Here is a 20,713-nt window from a genome sequence, read left to right on the forward strand (position 1 = left end):
GAACTTTGTAACTTATCAGAGAAACTTTTCCATTTGTTTGGATTCATAGATATAGCCAGCAAGGACCACTGTGATCATCTACAAAGACCTCCTGTATTACACAGACCATAGGACTTCCCTGAATCAACTCTTGTTTGAATTAGAGCATTTCTTTTAGAAAAACAGTGTTGATTTAACACTTGAAAATAAACCATTCTTTCAAGCTGGAATCAAACGAACAACTTAAGGATATCTTTCCAAACAGTCTAGAGTCCTGCCAGTTGAGCTATTGAAGGACAACCTAGTATTTTAGGTATTTGACAGCATTTTTCATACAGCCCTTTTTCCTTGTTTTTAAGGGTTTTTCCCAAGTAATGGAGAAAAAAGAGAAAAAGCATTTTGAAAAATATAATATCAAAACCCCAACAAAATGGCAGGAAGCTCATAGGCAAGTGGGTATATCTCAGAAAACTTTTAGGTAATGTTTTGAAAGTGACTAGATTATAAATTTACAGTATGTCTTTAAAACTAAAAACAGTTTACTACTTTTTCCATTAAACACTGGATGTGGAATTTTGTTCCAAGTAAACAGAATTAAAAGAGTTTCTTACTAATTTATTTTTAAATTGAATACCTGTGAGACATTGTTCACAACAAATGTGAAATATACAGTAAAGGATTCCAGACTCCGAAGGTAAGACCATTTAAAGTGGGGGGGGGGGAGGGTGACTCATGCTCTTACTTTTCCATCCTACTTTGTTGTGGAGTACATTGGGTCTCTGATCCATCACTTTTAACAGATGCAGCAACAGTAGATGTGGTTTCTGCCAGATCTCTTCTCCTCTGGTGTTCAGCCATTAAAGCTTCAAGCTGCTTTCTTCTCTGTCGTAACTCTTCCCTTAAAATCTCATGCCTACGCATCTCAGACCATAGCTATTTGAAATAAAATAGTTTGATCCTTCTGTTTCATTTTCCACATTTAACTATATTCAAAACCATTAAACAAACTAACAAATTAGGCAAAGCTATGGTTTTTCAAAATTAATTTGATGTGACTATATAGCAGAACAAGCAAAACGAAGAAAAAAACCTAAATTTCAGCTTGACAAACCTATGATCTAAGTTTCACCTTTTATGTTGTAAGAATAGAATGCAAGTTATGTCAACAAAAGTGAGGCTGATAAAATGATGATTCTCCTGTAATATTAAGAGGTGATCAGGACTGGGGCCACATGTGCAAAGGGCTGCACAAACTCATAAAAAATAGTCTCTGTCCTGAACACCTTAAAATCTAAAAAGATAAGCAACATAAGAAAGTGGGGAGAGAAGAATCCAATCAAATTGTTTATATTAATACTCTAGAAGAATAATGAAAGTGTATGATGATCTCCATTTATCACTCAAGCTAACCATCATTAACTCGCTGATTTCTTACAAATGTCAAGGCAGAATAGGAGGAATTTGAAAGAAAAAAGTGGTAGTGGTTTTATGGATCACTTCATGAGCATAGGAAGCATGAATGAAGGGACAGATGTTTCTGCAAGAAGCTGTGGCCCTAGCCTCTCCCCTGGCTATATAAGGACAGGTCCCCACTCCTCTCATTTCCTTCGCACAAAATGTCCAGAGTACAAATGCCGATCCAGAAGGGAAGGAGGATGGGTTGTGGAATACATACCTGCATCACCAATATACAAGTGGCAGCCGTGCAAATGTCAAATATAGGAACATGCAAGTCCCAGGATATTAGAGACAAAGTGGGTGACGTAATATCTATTATTGGACCAACTTCTGTGGGTGTGAGAGAAACTCTGTGTAAGATTGTCTCTCTCACCAACAGAAGTTGGTCTAATAAAAGATTACCTTACCCACCTTCTCTCTCCAATTTGCAAACATTGCTTAGAAATGCCACTGAGTTTGCCTGGGCCTTCATGGAATGAGCTTGCACGCGTTGAGGCGGCACAGTCTGAGCTACTTCGTATGCTGTCAGGATACAGGAAGTTATCCACCCAGAAATCACTTGTGAAGAGATCACTTGCCTCTTCATTTGGTCCACATATGAAACAAACAGATGAAATGAAGAATGGAAAGGTTTAGTCCTATCCAGACAAAAGGCTAAACAATCGCCTGACATCCAATATGTGAAGATGCTACTCATCTGGGATTGAGTGCAGCTCAGGAAAGAACCCTGGTAGATACGTAACTTGGTTCAAAAGAAACTGAGAAACCTCTTTAGATAAAAACTTAAAATGTGGCTGCAAAGTTACTTTGTCTTTGGAAAACTGTACATAAGGAGGTTCTGCTATCAAAGCCCGCAACTCTCTCACACACACACACCCCCCCCTTCCAGATGTTTTTGTCAGAAGGGAAGCAGTTTTATGACACAGAAGAAGGAAGTGCCAGAGGCTTGAATGGTGGTCTCATAAGAGCCGCTAAGACGATATCAAGGTCCCACAAAGGGAACCAGTTCTTTAACCAGTGGATGGAGACAAATGACTCCTTTCAAGAACCTCGCTTCCATGGAGTTCAAACACACTGACTTCCCATGGATAGGTGAATGAAACGTGGAAATCACCGCCAGGTGCACTCTAACAAACTAAGTGCAAGACCAGAAGACTGAAGGTGTCAGCAGGTACACCCAAATATCCTGGATACAAGCCATTTTCGGTTGAATTCCCCAGGCTAACGACCTGAGGAGGTTGGAGAACTAACATTGTCTTGGCCACGGTGGAGCAATGAGAATGAGGTTGTCATGATCCAATTTCAGCTTGAGAATGATCTGCAGAATAATCGGAATTGGAAGAAAAGAATCCCAGCTCAGGTGAAAAGCATTGCTCACCGAGCCTGGACTGAGACCTCTCAAAAAGCAAGAGAGAGACGATTGTCGAGAATCCATAAAGATGGATTACTGGATACTGGGCTTCAGAAACCACTCATGATTCAGGGAGAAATTTCTACTCAGGTGATCCACCAGGTGATCCTAGAACCCAGGTAAATGATCAGCAATAGGATAATGTTTTCTCCGATGCAAAACTGCCAGAACCTGATGACCTCTTGACATAGCAGGTTGGCGCATGCTCCCTCCTTTCTGTTCACGTAATACCTCACAGTGGTATTATCAGTAAGGATGTGCATCGCCGAGTCCCTGATGTGATCTTAAAGGGCCTGATTGGCACTGTAGATGGCACAAAGCTCCAGGACACTGATATGCAGAGAAGTTTCCTATTGTGATCACAGGCCTTTCAGCAATCCCAGATGCACTCCCTAACCTACTAAAGAGGCATCGATGGAGACTTAGTGAAGGAAACACCCTTGCACACATTGCCCTGAGCCTCTCACCACCATAAGGACTCGAGGATCGGCAGAGGAAGTCGGACCGGTCCATCCACGAGTTCAGATGACAAATCAACTTTAGCCACATTTGAAGAGGACGAAGGCACAACCTGATATATTGGATTACTTATTTGCATGCAGCCACAGGGCCTAGCAACCTCAGGCATACAGAGACTATTGTTGACGGTTGAGTTCCCTGCAGCTCCAGAGATAGGTGGCAAATCGCATGGAATTGGTCAGTAGTAACACTCGAACTCAGAGTCTAGTAGGGCCCCAAAGAACTTGATTCTTTGAGTTGGAACCAATGTTGACTTTCCACTGTTTAGGATGAGACTTAGATGATCAAGTGAGTGTAGAATGAACTGAACATGAGAGGGGTCTTCTTCTCTGGACTTGCTTCTGAGGAACTAATCATCCAGATAGAAGAAGATATGAATTCTCTTCCTGAGGTATGCTGTCACCACAATTATGCACTTGTTAACATGCCAGGTGGGAGTGGAAGACAGACCAAAAGGAAGCATGGTATACTGATAGTGCTGGTCCAGCATGACTAACCACAGAAACCGCCTGTGGCTTGGGAGCACTGCTACATGGAAATAAGCATCCTGAAGGTCCAGCAAACCAGTTGCAATTTAACACAGGGAGGATAGTTGCTGAGGTGACCAGATGGAATCCCACATATCTGATGTATTTGTTGAGGTCACACAGGACATGACTCATCCCTCAGGGGAGTAGAATCCCTGTCCCCAACATTGCAGTGGACCCTCCTCTACAGCCCCCAAAGCCAGTAGAGACTGAACCTGCTCCAGGAGCTGTGTCTTGTGGGAGGGGTCCCTGAAGAGGGATGGAGGGGGAACTGTATGGCACAACCCCGGGTAATTGAGTCCCAAACACTAAAAAAAATGAGCCAGCCTGACCCTGAACAGGGGTAATGAAGATAGACTTCTGCTTGGGACATACAAGTCAAAATAGGCGCTTACTGGTTGCCAGTGGAGGACAAGCCAGTCATATACAGAGAGCAATGCCTGCTGATTCGCAGTGCACGTCTGCCAGGAAGAAGTAGTATAAATCTTCCTCCCCATTCCCTCCTGGACTCTGTCTTTAGTACAGATTTATATCTTCACTGTCATTACTGTGGTTACCACAACAGAGTTAGGGGCTGGTGGGAGCAGAAACCTTCAAAACCCAGCATGGGATTGAAGTATGACTTCTCCGCACACTTTGTCTTAGGAAATTATGAAGTTGGAGTATACCAGAGTGTCTTTGCAGATTCCAAGACAGCCTCATTTATCAGACCGGCTATTCTCCCTGGAGCTGATGACTGGAGAAGATCCAGCAGCTTACGTGTATTCTCCTGCATAAATTCAGCCTGGATGCCTAATGTAGCAGACATACACCTAAGAAGGTCCTAATATGCCTTAAAGTCCTCAAACATCAAAGGAGAGCAAGAGCCTGGCATGGCAGAGCTGTCCGGAGATGCTTTTGCTCCACCAGTGACAGGTCCTTTCTTAACCCACAGTTGGGATTGGAGGCCCAGACGGACAGGCTCAGAGTCGCCTGTAGCTGAGACTGTTTGGGAATGGAAGCCACCCATGGGATCCGTGATCTTGTTTTGGAGCAGGATAAATAATGGGACCTGAAAGACCAAGGAGTGTCCCAAGGATTCCAAGGCGGCCACTAGAGAAATGGATATGACATTGGTGATCAGCAGACACTGGGCCAAGAGCCCCCCTCTTGACTGCAGAAACTATGCCAACCTCCGTACCGATGGTGAGCCAAGGACAGTCTCTAGCGCCTATCAGACAATGACAAAGGGGAGGACGATCTGAACCTGGATCTCGAGGAGTCGCAGAGATTCTCTGGTGACAATGGAGCCAGCCACAACTGAGCAAACAAATGACCAGATTCATCTGAAGCCCAACAGAGATAGCATCAATGCCAAAAAGGAAGGGGGAATCTGCACTGAGCGAGACACTCCCCCACCCAGTACCGGAAGAGGCACCAGCACCAAGGCCAAGGACCATGGCCGAAGGGGACATCAGCATGGCAGGGGTCTTTGGTGCTAGGCACAGCACTGGCCTCAGTTCCACAGTCTGGGACCTGGGCTGCGGTGCTGATGAACCCAGCAGCTTTACAACCCAGCCAGAATGGGCCAAGGGCACAATGGAAGATGACGCATAGAAGCTACAGCACCTTCAAACTCCTGAACCACTGGAGAGTCATGGACTGAGAGATAAAGCAGGTCTGATGCCACCTGATACACCTCCAGCATGGAGGCAGTCAGCACTGGTGCAGACATCATCGGTACCAGACTCACTGGATGCCCCATGGCTGGAACCAGAGTTGATATGGGCTCTTGCTGATCTTGGCACTGTACCAAGGAGAGGTTAGATGGACCTGTTCCACTGCGCGTGCCAGGAGTATGGTGCTGGTGAACATTCCTCTTAGAAGATGAGGAAGTCTCAGAGAAACTTGGAGTGCTCCATAATTAGTCTTATGGGACATCTTCCTCGCCTCACCAAAGGAGGGAGAGCAACGCCTCTTCCTCTTGGAGGAAGCACTAGAGTCCGAACGTGAAGTCGCATCACTTGCTGGTTCTGACACCAACCGCCAAGCAGACGAGGGTCTCAGTGCTGAAGCGAGCCTCTTGGCCTGTTCCAGAAGGTGCTGCTTCACCCGTAAGTCTCTTGCCACCTCAGCTCTCTTTTTGAATGACATATAGGTGGAACACCATTCCTTATCATATCCCTCAGCCACAATAAGCACCTCATGTGAGAATCTCACACACACACAAAAAAAGACAGGCTAGTTTTCTGAGAGTTTTTCCACTAGATTATGAGACCAAAAACGTGAGATGAAAATATCACACAAAGCTTCAACGTAAGGCACAGGCGGTGAAAAAGAACTGAGTGGGAGTCAGGACAGAGCTGCCCTTATATAGCTAGAGGAGGGGCTAGGGCCTTTAACGCACAAATGCTTTCCTTCTGGGCATTGCTAGGCAAAGTTCTCCAGCTTCAGTGCACTGGGCACATGTACACCTACGTGGAATACATGGCTGCATCTACTCAAAGAGAGTAGGATGAAGTAATGGTTACGTACGGAGGAGCAAAGTTGTGAAGGACCTTGAAATCAAGAAGACACTTGAACCCGATGCAGTGAAACAGGGTAGTGGAGGAATTCAAAGGGGAAGGTAATATGGTTACAGCAGCAGGTAAACATAACTTTTGAATAGTTTCGAGCAGTGTTTTGAATAGATTTGAATGAGGTGATAAAGATGTCAGGGAAGACAGATAAGGTGGTATATTATACAAAGCATAAAGGCAAGCAGGCTGTTTTTGTTGCGAAACAGCTGAACACCTTTCTAGGCAAAGTTTCAGATATCTCTGAAAATATGAATTTGTTTATAGAAAAGGCTATATTTGGAAGTTAAAAATCAAAAGTTACTTGTGGAGTTTTAGAAATATGATCATCACTACATGCTCTTACTGTTATACCAGGACCTCTTTTTTTTTTTTTTTTTTAAAGTAGAAAGAGACCCACACTGGTTATCAAAAGGCAAATTTAACTACATATATATTTGTAAGATGCCTAAGTTTAACCAAATCCTGCTTTTCAAAAGATCTTGGAAACCCAGCCAAATATATTTTAAAAAATTTGAGTTTAAAGCATGAGTATGCAAAATGGTCACCCATAGCTGGGACAGCATCATGTTATTAACCATAGTGTTGTGAAAAATATTAAATGGAAAAACATAACTGGTAAGTGAAAATGTATAGTTGATCGCACAGCAACACCTATCGTTAAGGGTGTACAAGCATTTTGTTCTAAAGGATAATTTTTAGACCTCTGTAATTTATCTCTTTACCCTTTGTTCTATTCTCATTTTTTGTTTTAAAGTCCCCAGTAAAAAATTTTCAGCCATTTGAGAACAAAAACATGACACAATACCATCTTGTCTTTATTTATAAAAAAACATTTATCCAACACTGTTAGAAGGCAAAAGCTATAAATCTTGCAAGAATACTCCTTCAATAAGACATCACCTTTTACCTTTTGGTGGTTTAGGGGAAAATCTTGAATTCAGTGACATTACAAGGATTTTAGACAGACAAAATTTCAGTTAATTGATAAAACTAATGATCTGCCAATGTAAACTAAGCAGTGTGTGTGTGTTTACATACGGTGAAATTATCCAGTTATAACATGTCAGGATGGAACAGTGGAGCTACATTTGCATGCACGAGGCAGATCCCTGGGAAACTAATTTTAAGATGTAAGCATGTGTGAAAGAGTGTCTGTCTCATATTCTACATGAACTCCCTGATTGGATGGGCTGTTCTTGGAATCCAGTTTCCTTGGAGATCATTCAATCCCTCTGGTTATAATTCCAAAATCATATCCCTTTTACAGCCAAATTCTGCAATATTTGCTTAAATATTTCTTTTTTGGCAAATACTTCTTGCTACTAAGGTTCAATGTTTGCTTTCTACAAACACACTTTTAAAAATAAACACATCTCAACATGTATATAAAAGACTTAAAATGTTTCAAAATATTTAAAAGGTATTTAAGGGTTTGTTTGTTTTTTTTAAAAGAGTAACTGACTCACAAGCAAGTCAGAAATGTCAAGTACCTCATTGTCCACTGTTACTGATTCTTCAGGTTCAAGAATAGGATTGCCTGCTGTGCTACTTTCAACAGCTGGTGTTGAAGTAGCAGGTGAGGCTGGTCTATTTGCTGGGCAATTCCCCAAGCTAGCTGACAACTGAAAGAAAAAGAAGATTTTAAAATTAAATAAAATATATATTACTAGAGTAAAACAACATATGTAATAAATTATTGCGTTCTGAAATTTCTACTTATTTCTTACTGTTATTGGATACAGCTATTCCCCGCTCCCTCCAACTACTCATCCCCAACTCAATTTTAGACTTGAGATATCAGCTCAAAGTCAACATATGCTATGAAGAATAGTCTCAGAACTAACATTACCTATACTTCAACCAGCATGCAGCCCATCTTACATTATGATCAATGCTACGTATAATATAAATGAAATCAGAAACTTTGTAATCACAAATGAATTTTAAAAACTCAAACCAACATTGTGCAATGTGGTAGAATACTGGTCCCTTTAGCTCTTTTAGTAATTGCAGCATTTTCAACTGCCTAAATGAAACATACTTTTGAAGAAAAGGCAACATCTTGTTAACTTTCATTTTGAGAGAACCAGTGTTACCTTCAGATCTAGGATATATTCCAGATTTAGGGAAAGATTGTAGTGAAAATGAAGTACACAAAAATTAACAAACTTTGCAAAGTTTGGTAAGATGGGCTCATCTGAGCTTCTGTTTTAATGCAGCCAAATATAAAGTCACCTTCACAAGATGAGACATTACTCTGGAATAGAGGGGTTCTGAAAAGGACTTAAGGTTCATAGTAAATAAGCTAATGACCATGAGTTTCCAGTGAGATTATGTAGCTAAAAGGGCAAATGCAATCCTTGCACCTATAAGAAGGAGATCACCACACAGGAGCAGAGAGGCAGAACCTAGCTCTGTATATGGCAGTACTGAGACCATTACTAAAATACAGTGTCCACTTTTTCAAATTTTTCAGTATTCATTCAGGAGTTCAGAAAGGAGCTACAAGAACAATTTGAAGTCTGAAAAACATGCCTTATATAGTGAGCCCTGGTCTACACTAGGACTTTAGGTCGAATTTAGCAGCGTTAAATCTATTTAACCCTGCACCCGTCCACACGACAAAGCCCTTTTTTTCAACTTAAAGGGCTCTTAAAATTGATTTCCTTACTCCACTCCCGACAAGAGGATCAGTGCTGAAATCGGCCTTGCCGGGTCAAATTTGGGGTACTGTGGATGCAATTAGATGGTATTGGCCTCCCGGAACTATCCCAGAGTGTTCCATTGTGACCGCTCTGAACAGCATTCTCAACTCAGATGAACTAGCCAGGTAGACAGGAAAAGGCGTGCGAACTTTTGAATTTCATTTCCTGTTTGGCCAGCGTGACAAGCTGCAGGTGACCATGCAGAGCTCATCAGCAGAGGTGACCATGATGGAGTCCCAGAATCGCAAAAGAGCTCCAGCATGGACCGAACGGGAGGTACGGGATCTGATTGCTGTATGGGGAGAGGAATCCGTGCTATCAGAACTCCGTTCCAGTTTTCGAAATGCCAAAACATTTGTCAAAATCTCCCAGGGCATGAAGGACAGAGGCCATAACAGGACCCGCAGCAGTGCCACTTGAAACTTAGAGCTGAGGCAAGCCTACCAGAAAACCAGAGAGGCAAATGGCCGCTCCGGGTCAGAGTCCAAAACATGCCACTAACCCAACCCTGTTGTTTGACTCCTTCAACGGAGACAGAGGCAACACGGAAGCAGGTTTTGGGGACAAAGAAGCTGATGATGATGAGGAGGTTGTAGATAGCTCACAGCAAGCAAGCAGAGAAACCAATTTTCCCGACAGCCAGGAACTGTTCCTCACCCTGGACCTGGAGCCAGTACCTCCTGGACCCGCCAGGCAGAGAAGGGACCTCTGGTGAGTGTAAGTTTTAAAATAGTATACATGGTTTTAAAGCAAGAGTGCTTCAGGATTAATTTGCCCTGGTATTCGCGACCAGTACAGCTACTGGAAAAGTCTGTTAACGTGTCTGGGGATGGAGCAGAAATCCTCCAGGGACATCTCCATAAAGCTCTCCTGGATGTACTCCCAAAGCCCTTGCAAAAGGTTTCTGGGGAAGGCAGCCTTATTCCGTCCACCATGGTAGGACACTTTACCACGCCAGGCCAGTAGCACGTACTCGGGAATCATTGCAGAACAAAGCATTGCAGTGTATGTTTGCTAGCATTCAAACAACATCCGTTCTTTATCTCTGTGTTATCCTCAGGAGAGTGATATTGTTCATGGTCACCTGGTTGAGGGTGCTTTTCTTAAGGGGACATTCAGAGGTACCCGTTCCTGCTGGGCTGTTTGCCTGTGGCTGAACAGAAATGTTCCCCGCTGTTGGCCATGGGGCAGGGGGAGGAGTTAGCCACGTGATAGGGGGAGGCGAAATGCGACCTTGTAATAAAAACACATGTGCTATGTATGTAATGTTAACAGCAAGGTTTATCGTGAAAGAGTGTACCCATTTTTCTATAAAATATGTCATTTTAAATACCACTGTCCCTTCTTTTTTTCTCTACCAGCTGCATGTGTTTCAAGGACCACAGGATCTTCTCCTTCCCAGAGGCTAGCGAAGATTAGAAGGCGAAAAAAACACACTTGCGATGAAATGTTCTCTGAGCTCATGCTGTACTCCCACACTGACAGAGCACAGACGAACGGGTGGAGGCAGACAATGTCAGAGTGCAGGAAAGCACAAAATGATTGGGAGGAGAGGTGACCGGCTAAAGAGAAGGCTGAAGTTGATCGGTGGCGGCAGTGTGATGAGAGAAGGCAGGATTCAATGCTGAGGCTGCTGGAGGATCAAACTCATATGTTCCAGCGTATGGTTGAGCTGCAGGAAAGGCAGCTGGAGCACAGACCGCCACTACAGCCCCTGTGTAACCAAACGCTCTCCTCCCCAAGTTCCATAATCTCCTCACCCAGATGCCCAAGAACGTGGTGGGGGAGCCTCCGGCCACCCAGCCACTCCACCCTAGAGGATTGCCCAAGCAACAGAAGGCTGGCATTCAATAACTTAAAATTTTAAGCTTTTAAAGTGCTGTGCGGCCTTGTCCCTCCCTCTTCCACCACCCCTCCCAGTGCTTCTCTCCTCCACCACCCCTCCTGGGCTACCTTGACAGTTATCCCCCTATTTGTGTGATGAATTAATAAAGAATGCATGAATGTGAAGCAACAATGACTTTATTGCCTCTGCAAGCGGTGATTGAAGGCGGGAGGGGTGGGGAGGGCGGTTGGCTTACAGGGAAATAGAGTGAATCAAGGGGCGAGGGGTTTCCATCAACGAGAAACAAACAGAACTTTCATACTGTAGCCTGGCCAGTGATGAAACTGGTTTTCAAAGCTCCTCTGATGCATACCGTGCCCTCCTGCACTCTTCTAACTGCCCTGGTGTCTGGCTGTGCGTAACCAGCGGCCAGGCAATTTGCCTCAACCTCCCACCCCGCCATAAACGTCTCCTCCTTACTCTCACAGATATTGTGGAGCACACAGCAAGCAGTAACAACAGTGGGAATATTGGTTTTGCTGAGGTCTAAGCGAGTCAGTAAACTGCACCAGTGCGCTTTTAAACCTCCAAACGCACATTCTACCACCATTCTGCACTTGCTCAGCCTGTAGTTGAACAGCTCCTAACTATTGTCCAGGCTGCCTGTGTATGGCTTCATGAGCCATGGCATTAAGAGGTAGGCTGGGTCCCCAAGAATAATGATAGGCATTTCAGCATCCCCAATGGTTATTTTCTGGTCTGGGAATAAAGTCCCTTCCTGCAGCTTTTGAAACAGACCAGAGTTCCTGAAGATGCGAGCGTCATGGACCTTTCCCGGCCATCCCACGTTGATGTTGGTGAAACGTTCCTTGTGATCCACCAGTGCTTGCAGTACTATTGAAAAGTACCCCTTGCAGTTTATGTACTCGCCGGCTTGGTGCTCCGGTGCCAAGATAGGGATATGGGTTCCGTCTATGGCCCCACCACAGTTAGGGAATCCCATTGCAACAAAGCCATCCACTATGTCCTGCACATTTCCCAGGGTCACTACCCTTGATATCAGCAGATCTTTGATTGCATGGGCTACTTGCATCACAGCAGCCCCCACAGTAGAGTTGCCCACTCTAAATTGATTCCTGACTGACCGGTAGCTGTCTGGCATTGCAGGCCTGCACAGGGCTATCGCCACTCGTTTCTCAACTGTGAGGGCTGCTCTCATCTTGGTATTCATGTGCTTCAGGGCAGGGGAAAGCAAGTCACAAAGTTCCATGAAAGTGCCCTTATGCATGAGAAAGTTTCGCAGCCACTGGGAATCGTCCCAGACCTGCAACACTATGCGGTCCCACCAGTCTGTGCTTGTTTCCCGGGCCCAGAATCGGCCTTCCACTGCATGAACCTGCCCCGTTAGCACCATGATGCCCGCATTGCCAGGGCCCGTGCTTTGAGAGAAGTCTGTCCATGTCCTCATCACTCTCGTCACTGAGCTGACGTCGTCTACTCGCCCAGTATCACTCTGCCACGTTCTGGTGCTGCATATACTGCTGGATAATGTGCGTGGTGTTTAATGTGCTCCTAATTGCCAAAGTGATCTGAACAGGCTCCATGCTTGCCGTGGTATGGCGTCTGCACAGAAAAAAAAGGCATAGAACGATTGTCTACCGTTGCTCTGACAGAGGGAGGGGCGACTGACGACATGGCTTACAGAGTTGGCTTACAGGGAATTAAAATCAACAAAGGGGGTGGCTTTATATTAAGGAGAAACAAACAACTGTCACACAGAATGGCCCCAAGGACTGAACTCAAAATCCTGGGTTTAGCAGGCCAATGCTCAACCCACTGAGCTATCCCCCCCCGCAGGTATTTCAGGCAGGACTGAATCTCCATTAAACTTTTCAAGGTGCCCCTGACAGACCTCACCAAAATGACTGTCGGCTGCTGATTTCACAGAGGGAGGAGCAAATGAATACAAAACAAATCTAGTGTATTTCTTGTTTTGATCCACTCCATCTATCTTTTACATCTTTGGCTGGCAGCAGACGGTGCCTGCTCAGCAGAAGATGGTGCAATAGGACTGCCTGCAGGACTAAAGAGAATGACCTGGTCTATTTTAAGTCCCTGCGACCATGTCTGCCCAGGCACTCCTGACCAACCTTACCGAGGCAGCCAGGAGCACCTTGGACATGACGACAATGGTTATCAGGCCTATTCATAGATATTAAGGTCAGAAGGGACCATTATGATCATCTAGTCCGACCTCCTGCACAACGCAGGCCACAGAATCTCACCCACCCACTCCTGCAAAAAAACCTCTCACCTATGTCTGAGCGATTGAAGTCCTCAAATTGTGGTTTAAAGACTTCAAGGAGCAGAGAATCCTCCAGCACATGACCCGTGCTTCATGCTACAGAAGAAGGCGAAAAACCTCCAGGGCCTCTTCCAATCTGCCCTGGAGGAAAATTCCTTCCCGACCCCAAATATGGCGATCAGCTAAACCCTGAGCATATGGGCAAGATTCGCCAGCCAGATACCCAGGAAAGAATTCTTTGTAGTAACTCAGATCCCACCCCATCTAACATCCCATCACAGGCCATTGGGCCTATTTACCATGAATAAAGATCAATTAATTACCAAAATCATGTTATCCCATCATACCATCTCCTCCATAAACTTACTGAGTTTAATCTTAAAGCCAGATAGGTCTTTTGCCCCCACTGCTTCCCTTGGAAGGCTATTCCAAAACTTCACTCCTGTGATGGTTAGAAACCTTTGTCTAATTTCAAGTCTAAACTTCCCAGTGACCAGTTTATATCCATTTGTTCTTGTGTCCACATTGGTACTGAGCTAAAATAATTCCTCTCCCTCTCCGGTATTTATCCCTCTGATATATTTATAGAGAGCAATCATATCTCCCCTCAACCTTCTTTTAGTTAGGCTAAACAAGCGAAGCTCCTTGAGTCTCCTTTCATAAGACAGGTTTTCCATTCCTCGGATCATCTTAGTAGCCCTTCTCTGTACCGGTTCCAGTTTGAATTCACCCTTCTTAAACATGGGAGACCAGAACTGCACACAGTATTCCAGGTGAGGTTTCACCAGTGCCTTGTATAACGGTACTAAAACCTCCTTATCCCTACTGGAAAAATCTCTCCTGATGCATCCCAAGACCGCATTAGCTTTTTTCACAGCCATATCACATTGGCAGCTCAGTCATCCTGTGATCAACCAATACTCCAAGGTCCTGCTCCTCCGCCGTTACTTCTAATTGATGCATCCCCAGCTTATAACTAAAATTCTTGTTATTAATCCCTAAACGCATGACCTTGCACTTCTCACTATTAAATTTCATCCTATTACTATTAGTCCAGTTTACAAGGTCATCCCAATCTTCCTGTATGATATCCCGGTCTCTCTCTAAACTGGCAATACCTCCCAGCTTTGTATCATCCGCAAACTTTATTAGCACACTCCCACTTTTTGTGCCGAGGTCAGTAATAAAAAGATTAAATAAGATTGGTCCCAAAACCGATCCCTGAGGAACTCCACTGGTAATCTCCCTCCAGCCTGACAGTTCACCTTTCAGTAGGACCCGCTGTAGTCTCCCTGTTAACCAATTCCTTATCCACCTTTCAATTTTCCTATTGATCCCCATCTTTTCCAATTTAGCTAATAATTCCCCATGTGGCACGGTATCAAACGCCTTACTGAAATCTAGGTAAATCAGATCCACTGCGTTTCCTTTGTCTAAAAAATCTGTTACTTTCTCAAAGAAGGAGATCAGGTTGGTTTGACATGATCTACCTTTTGTAAAGCCATGTTGTATTCTGCCCCATTTACCATTGACCTCAATGTCCTTAACTACTTTCTCCTTCAAAATTTTTTCCAAATTCTTAGATGAAGATTATCTGGGCCCCCCGATTTAGTCCCATTAAGATGTTCAAGTTTGGCTTCTACCTCGGATTTGGTAATCTCTACCTCCGTATCCTCATTCCCATTTGTCATGCTACCATTATCCCTAAGATCCTCTTTAGTCTTATTAAAGACTGAGGCAAAGTAATTGTTTAGATATTAGGCCATGCCTAGATTATCCTTGACTTCCACTCCATCCTCAGTATTTAGCGGTCCCACTTCTTTCCTTGTTTCCTTCTTATTTATAAGACTATAGAACCTTTTACTTTTGGTTTTAATTCCCTTTGCAAGGTCCAACTCTACTTGACTTTTAGCCTGTCTCACTTTATCCCTACATGTTCTGACCTCAATCATCAGGCGTATTGCACCGTCTGCTGCCACAAGGCAATGGGCTGCTGCTGTGTAGCAATGCAGTACCACGTCTGCCAGCACCCAGGAGATGTAGGGTGACAGTGAGCTGAGCGGGCTCCATGCTTGCCGTGGTATGGTGTCTGCATAGGTAACTCAGGAAAAAAAGGCGCAAAATAATTGTCTGCCGTTGCTTTCACAGAGGGAGGGAGGGCTTGACGACATGTACCCAGAACCACCTGCAACAATGCTTTTGCCCCATTAGGCATTGGGATCTCAACCCAGAATTCCAATGGGCAGCGGAGACTGCGGGAACTATGGGATAGCTATCCACAGTGCAACGCTCCAGAAGTCTATGCTAGCCTCAGTACTGTGGAAGCACTCTGCCAAGTTAATGCACTTAATGCACTTAGAGCATTTTGTGTGGCGACACACACAAGTGACTATATAAAAACGATTTCTAAAAAACCGACTTCTATAAATTTGACCTAATTTCGTAGCCACACTCTTAAGACGCTCAATATATTGAGTTTATCCAAAAGAGGTGTAAGAAATGAAATGATCATGGTCTACACTACCAGTACATACATAGGGAAGAGATTCTGATTGTAGACGTTGCTAATCTAGTAGGAAAAAGGTATAACGAGATTCAATGTTTGGAAGCTGAAACTAGACAAAATGTCAGACTAGAAATAAGGTGCAAATATTTAACAGTAATTTACCACTGGAACATCTTACATAGGAATGTGGTGATTTCTCCATCCTTTGAAGTAAAAATAAAGACTGCATATCTTTCTAGAAAGATATGCTATAGCTCATATAGAAGCTACAACCCTCATCCAGAAATTATCAGGCGAGGTTCTATGGCAAGTGTTACAAAGGAGGTCATACTAGATGATTATAGGTGATCCCTTCTAAGCTTTATCTATAATTATGAATGAGTCAACAAAACCATTGTAAGAACAAAAGTCAACATTATGAGCATAAACAACTTGAAGTTCTGAATTTCAATTTTTCTACTAGAAAAACTACTGCTGTGAGACATTTGGTGCCCCATTGCCTGATTTATTGCAGTGTAGACATAAACCATCACCACCACCCACGCTGGATCTGTGTCAGCAGACTTGGGCTCACAGGGCTCAGGCTGTGGGACTATACAATTGCAGTCTAAACGTTCAAGTTCAGACTGGAGCCTGAGCTCTAGGACCCTGCAAGGGGAGAGGGTCCCAGAGACCGGGCTCCAGCCCAAGCCTGAACATTTACACTGCAATTTTAATAGCCCCACAGCCCGAGGCAACTGACGCAGACCAGTTGTGGATGTTTTACTGCAATGTAGACCATACCCCTGGAGTCTGTGAAGAAGTATGCTCTACCTACTTGGAGGTCAGGACAAGCCTTCTGTAATGCTTGGATTTTTTCTTGAATCTCAATCAGTTTCCTTCTTTCTTCTTGAAGTTGTTTAAGTTCCCGCTGCTGCTGCTGAAGTTTAGCTTCATAGAATTTTTCTCTGTAGTAGGAGATATTAGCTGCATATTACTTAGCAAGAGATTTGATGGAATTGTGATCTTTTAAGATAATTAAAAGACAATAAACCTTGCTTTTTCATTCAGTCTCACATCTTGCTGCAATTTGTTGGTAGTAGCTCTGATGTTATTTGGTTGCTGCTTTGCCTCCTCTACTTCAGCCAAAAAGAAGTCACCCGCATTAGATGTATCAGCAGTAGTTGCTTCAGGCTCTGTCTCATCATCCTGTAACAGCAGCCATATTTTTCAATTGGTACACTGATATTTCTAATCAACCATATTTTGCCAACAAATCTGGAAAATTTTACCTTTGTGTATTAAGATCACATTTTATGTTTATATGTAAATAAACACACACAGTACTCCAATATATATTACTCTCCAACTCTAAACTATACAACACAGACAAATCATGCTCCAGCCATATGTGCGTATATATAGTCTATATAGCTGGAGCAACAGTTTACAGATGGAGAGTAATTTATTGGAGTACTATGAACAAAAATATGACAGTTATTGAGGGACAAGAGTAGAGAAGGAATAGCCAGTGGTCACAACCCCATTTTAATGGGGTCACCAGGGCTGGCTTAGACTTGCTGGGGTCCAGAGATGAAGCCCAAGCCCCACCACCCAGAGCCAAAGCCCAAGCCTCAGGGCTTTAGCCCTTGGCGGGGACTCAGGTTACAGGTCCCCTGCCTGGGGCTGCAGCCCTTGGTCTTCGGCTTTGGCACCCCCACCACGGCAGAGCTCAAGTGGGCTCAGGCTTCGGTCCCCCCTCCTGGGATCGTGTAGTAATTTTTGTTGTCAGAAGGGGGTTGCAGTGTAACTAAGCTTGAGAACCCTGGAATAGGCGATTGCCTATTTAATCGTCGTCCTATTGAGATCCTGGAAAATATTCTATACACTTAACCAGAAACCAAGCTATGCCTGAAAGATACAAATTTAAAAACATTTTAAAATAAAATGCCCTTTATGTAGCTAAAAAGCCCCATTTTCTTGGCTTTTGATTTTTTCCCCCCCATCTCATCTAAATTTAGAAATTTTTGGCTTCACCTAAAAGGCTATGAAGCTGAAGCATCCATTCCTGTTGCTGTCCAAGATGAACATTCTGAATCAAGAACCAATTAAAACAGAGGGATTATGGAAGCCAGAGCAGAGAGATCCGCATATTCACAATACAGGTATTGATTATGCAAATAATTGTGCTCAGGTTAACTAAACTGCTGTCAGTCACAAAGGTTGGATGGATTCAAATGTACAGTTTAAAACTATTTGCACCATGATCATGCACATCATAAATCCACAACCAGAGTTCAAAGAACAGCACAACAAAAAAAACCTGTATCTGTTCAGCAGCTCTCCTCTCTGGCTACGACAATTCCACTTACATAAGAAATAAAGCACACACCTTAACTAAATTCTCAGATTGTAAGAATTACAAATTTTTAATACGGTACAGGTTTTTATCTTTAAATTTACTTACTGTATAAAAGTAAAAGATGTACAGTTTTTTAAATTGCCTTTTGTGGGGTATTATGTTAATAATCTTGTTTCAGCTGAAAGTCAGGAGGAGGAATTGTTTGGGGAGACCATCAAAACCAAAGAAAGAAAAACTTTTTATTTAAAAACATTAAAGGGACACAGGCATTTCTTATTTGGCCCACAAGATAAGAGTTTGAAAACAAACTTTTATGAAAATATTGACCAATACATTTTTTTAAATTCCAGTAGAATCAGGTGCTATTAAAAAAAAATCTGTTCCCCTGTAGTAATCAAAAGCCAAAGTTGCAGAACTCAGAACCTCAAAGTGAGACTGATTTCACTAATATTCATTATCCAAGATGGAAAAAAAATGCAAGAGTAATAGAGCATAAACACTGAAAAATTATTAGATTTTTAGAATTCAGTTCGTGATCCACGGGTTTTTATAAGAAAGTTTTTTATATTATAATTTAAGTTTAAAGTCCCTCTAAAACAGGGGTTCTCAACCTTCTGCTTTCTGAGGCCACACCAAAATGCTATAAAACTCCAAGGCCCAGCTGTGCCACAACAGTAGTTTTTCTTCATATAAAAGCCAGGGATGACATTACAGGGTAGCAAGCAGGGCAACTGCTCAGGCTTCAGCTTCAACCCCAGGTGGCAGGGCTTGGGGCCCTTGGCTTCAGCCCCACGTGGGGCTTGTCTTCACTACAGGGGTAAGTGAACCAAAGTTATGCTACTCCAGCTACATAAATAACGTAGCTGGAGTCAACACAGCTTAGGTCGACTTACCCCGTTGTCTTCACTGCGCTGCATTGATGGGAGACGCTTTCCGGTCGACTTCCCTTACTCTTCTCAGAGAGCTGGAGTACTGGGGTCGACCCGAGCGCTCTGGTGTAGATTTAGCAGGTCTTCACTAGACCCACTAAAATTGATCCCTGTCGCATTGATGGCAGCAGTGTCTATCTCCCCGTAGTGAAGACAACCCCGTGGTGAGGCTTCGGCTTTCTGCCCTGTGCCCCAGCAAGTCTAACAGTGGCCTTGCTTGGCAGACCCCCTGAATCCTGCTTGAGGCCCCACATGGGGCCCTGGACCCCTGGTTGATAACTGCTGCTTTAAAGAGTATTTTAGATTTGTGTTACAAATGGACGACCTCCATATTAGACAAATCAAACTATTCTCCTTTGTCAAGCTTTACAGTGAGCACTACCACTATTAGTCTGGTCTGCGTTTTTTCATTGTGCACAAAGTTAGTTCATACACAAAAAAACACACTACTAACTCTTAAATTAATGTTCACGGGCATGTAATAAGATTGTATTTGTAAGAAGTACCTGTACCATAGCTACAAGATTTTGTAACTGTTTAAGTTTTTGTTTTGCAGCTATAAGTCTATTGATCTTCTGCTCAAACTCAGCATCTCCAGCATCAGCAACACTGCTTCTGCAGCTAGATAAAGAAACGTCACTGGCTCTGTCCTCTTCCACTTCATCATCACCACCTTGCGATACATCAATATCTTTGTCATTGTCCCTATTACGACAATCTGAAGGAAAAACAACAAACAGTGCCAATGCTGCAGATAAACACTAGTGAACTTGTTAAAAATCACTAAATGTTCATATGACTAGTGCGTTTCAGATCTGAAGCTGTACTGCTCAATGAAAAGAACCCAATCTAGCATTTAAGCCCTTGTTGAACACTTAGTTTATATGCAAATCTGAAACTCACAAACCATGTGACCAGAAAGAAAGCCGAAGGAGTTAACATGCTCCCAAACACACACACGTCAGTTTTAGCTCTATATACAGTAATACTTCAATATCTTTTAACGCATACCTAATGTTGAAGACATATTTAAAGTCCTTAAATTAGCAGCAGATCGGTTATTTATTTCACAGTCTGTATTAAGGTGTCTTCCATCTCTGTTAGTAGTTCCACACTGTATGTTGGAATTGCTATTTATTTCACCCCAGCTACTAATTCCCTGGGGGTTTCTAGGAGAAAACATTCATCATATTAAAAAATTGGTTTTAAGTCCATTAAAACTTTTATATCTTATCTAGTTTTTTTTAAATTGTTGGAAGAGACAAGCACATGGATTTCTTTTTTTTTAAATTTAAATCATTTTAGATTAATGTGCTCAACACGACAATTGCCAAGATAGAAGGTCATTCAAAACAAGCATATACAAACTTTAACATCCCATTTCCCCTTCAGCGGGACAACCAAAATTCCCCAATCCAGCTCTGCTCTACACCCCACATCTATCACAGACAGGAGATGGTCTATAGCGTAAGAGTCCCCTTTTAAATATCTCCCATGTAGATTTTCAAGTAGAGTTGAAGGTGCTGGTCTGAAAGTACAAAATGTTACGTGGTTTGGGACCTGGTTACTTGAGAGATTATCCGTGCACTCAAGTACATACAGAACCCCTTCAATATGAACAGAAGAAGCCTTTGACAGGGCATATCCATG

At 43.2% G+C, this 20,713-nt stretch overlaps 1 protein-coding gene across 11 annotated transcripts in view; it reads right to left on the bottom strand.

The window, feature by feature from the left end:
- The window catches only part of PCM1 (pericentriolar material 1), an 89,101-nt gene that overhangs the window by 34,100 nt on the left and 34,288 nt on the right, over positions 1-20,713 (bottom strand). For 10 of the 11 annotated variants that reach the window (XM_084626943.1, XM_084626942.1, XM_084626935.1 and 7 more), the window contains 6 exons: positions 20,075-20,232; positions 19,570-19,781; positions 16,827-16,981; positions 16,611-16,740; positions 7,943-8,074; positions 722-912 (listed from right to left, as the gene is read on the bottom strand). In XM_084626943.1, the coding sequence (XP_084483069.1) occupies positions 722-912; positions 7,943-8,074; positions 16,611-16,740; positions 16,827-16,981; positions 19,570-19,781; positions 20,075-20,232 (978 nt within the window). The remainder of the gene's footprint in view (positions 1-721; positions 913-7,942; positions 8,075-16,610; positions 16,741-16,826; positions 16,982-19,569; positions 19,782-20,074; positions 20,233-20,713) is intronic. The other variant, XM_084626936.1, reaches the window with a different exon arrangement.

Source organism: Lepidochelys olivacea (assembly GCF_965140295.1).
Source record: "Lepidochelys olivacea isolate rLepOli2 genome assembly, chromosome: 4".
Taxonomy (NCBI): Eukaryota; Metazoa; Chordata; order Testudines; family Cheloniidae; genus Lepidochelys; species Lepidochelys olivacea.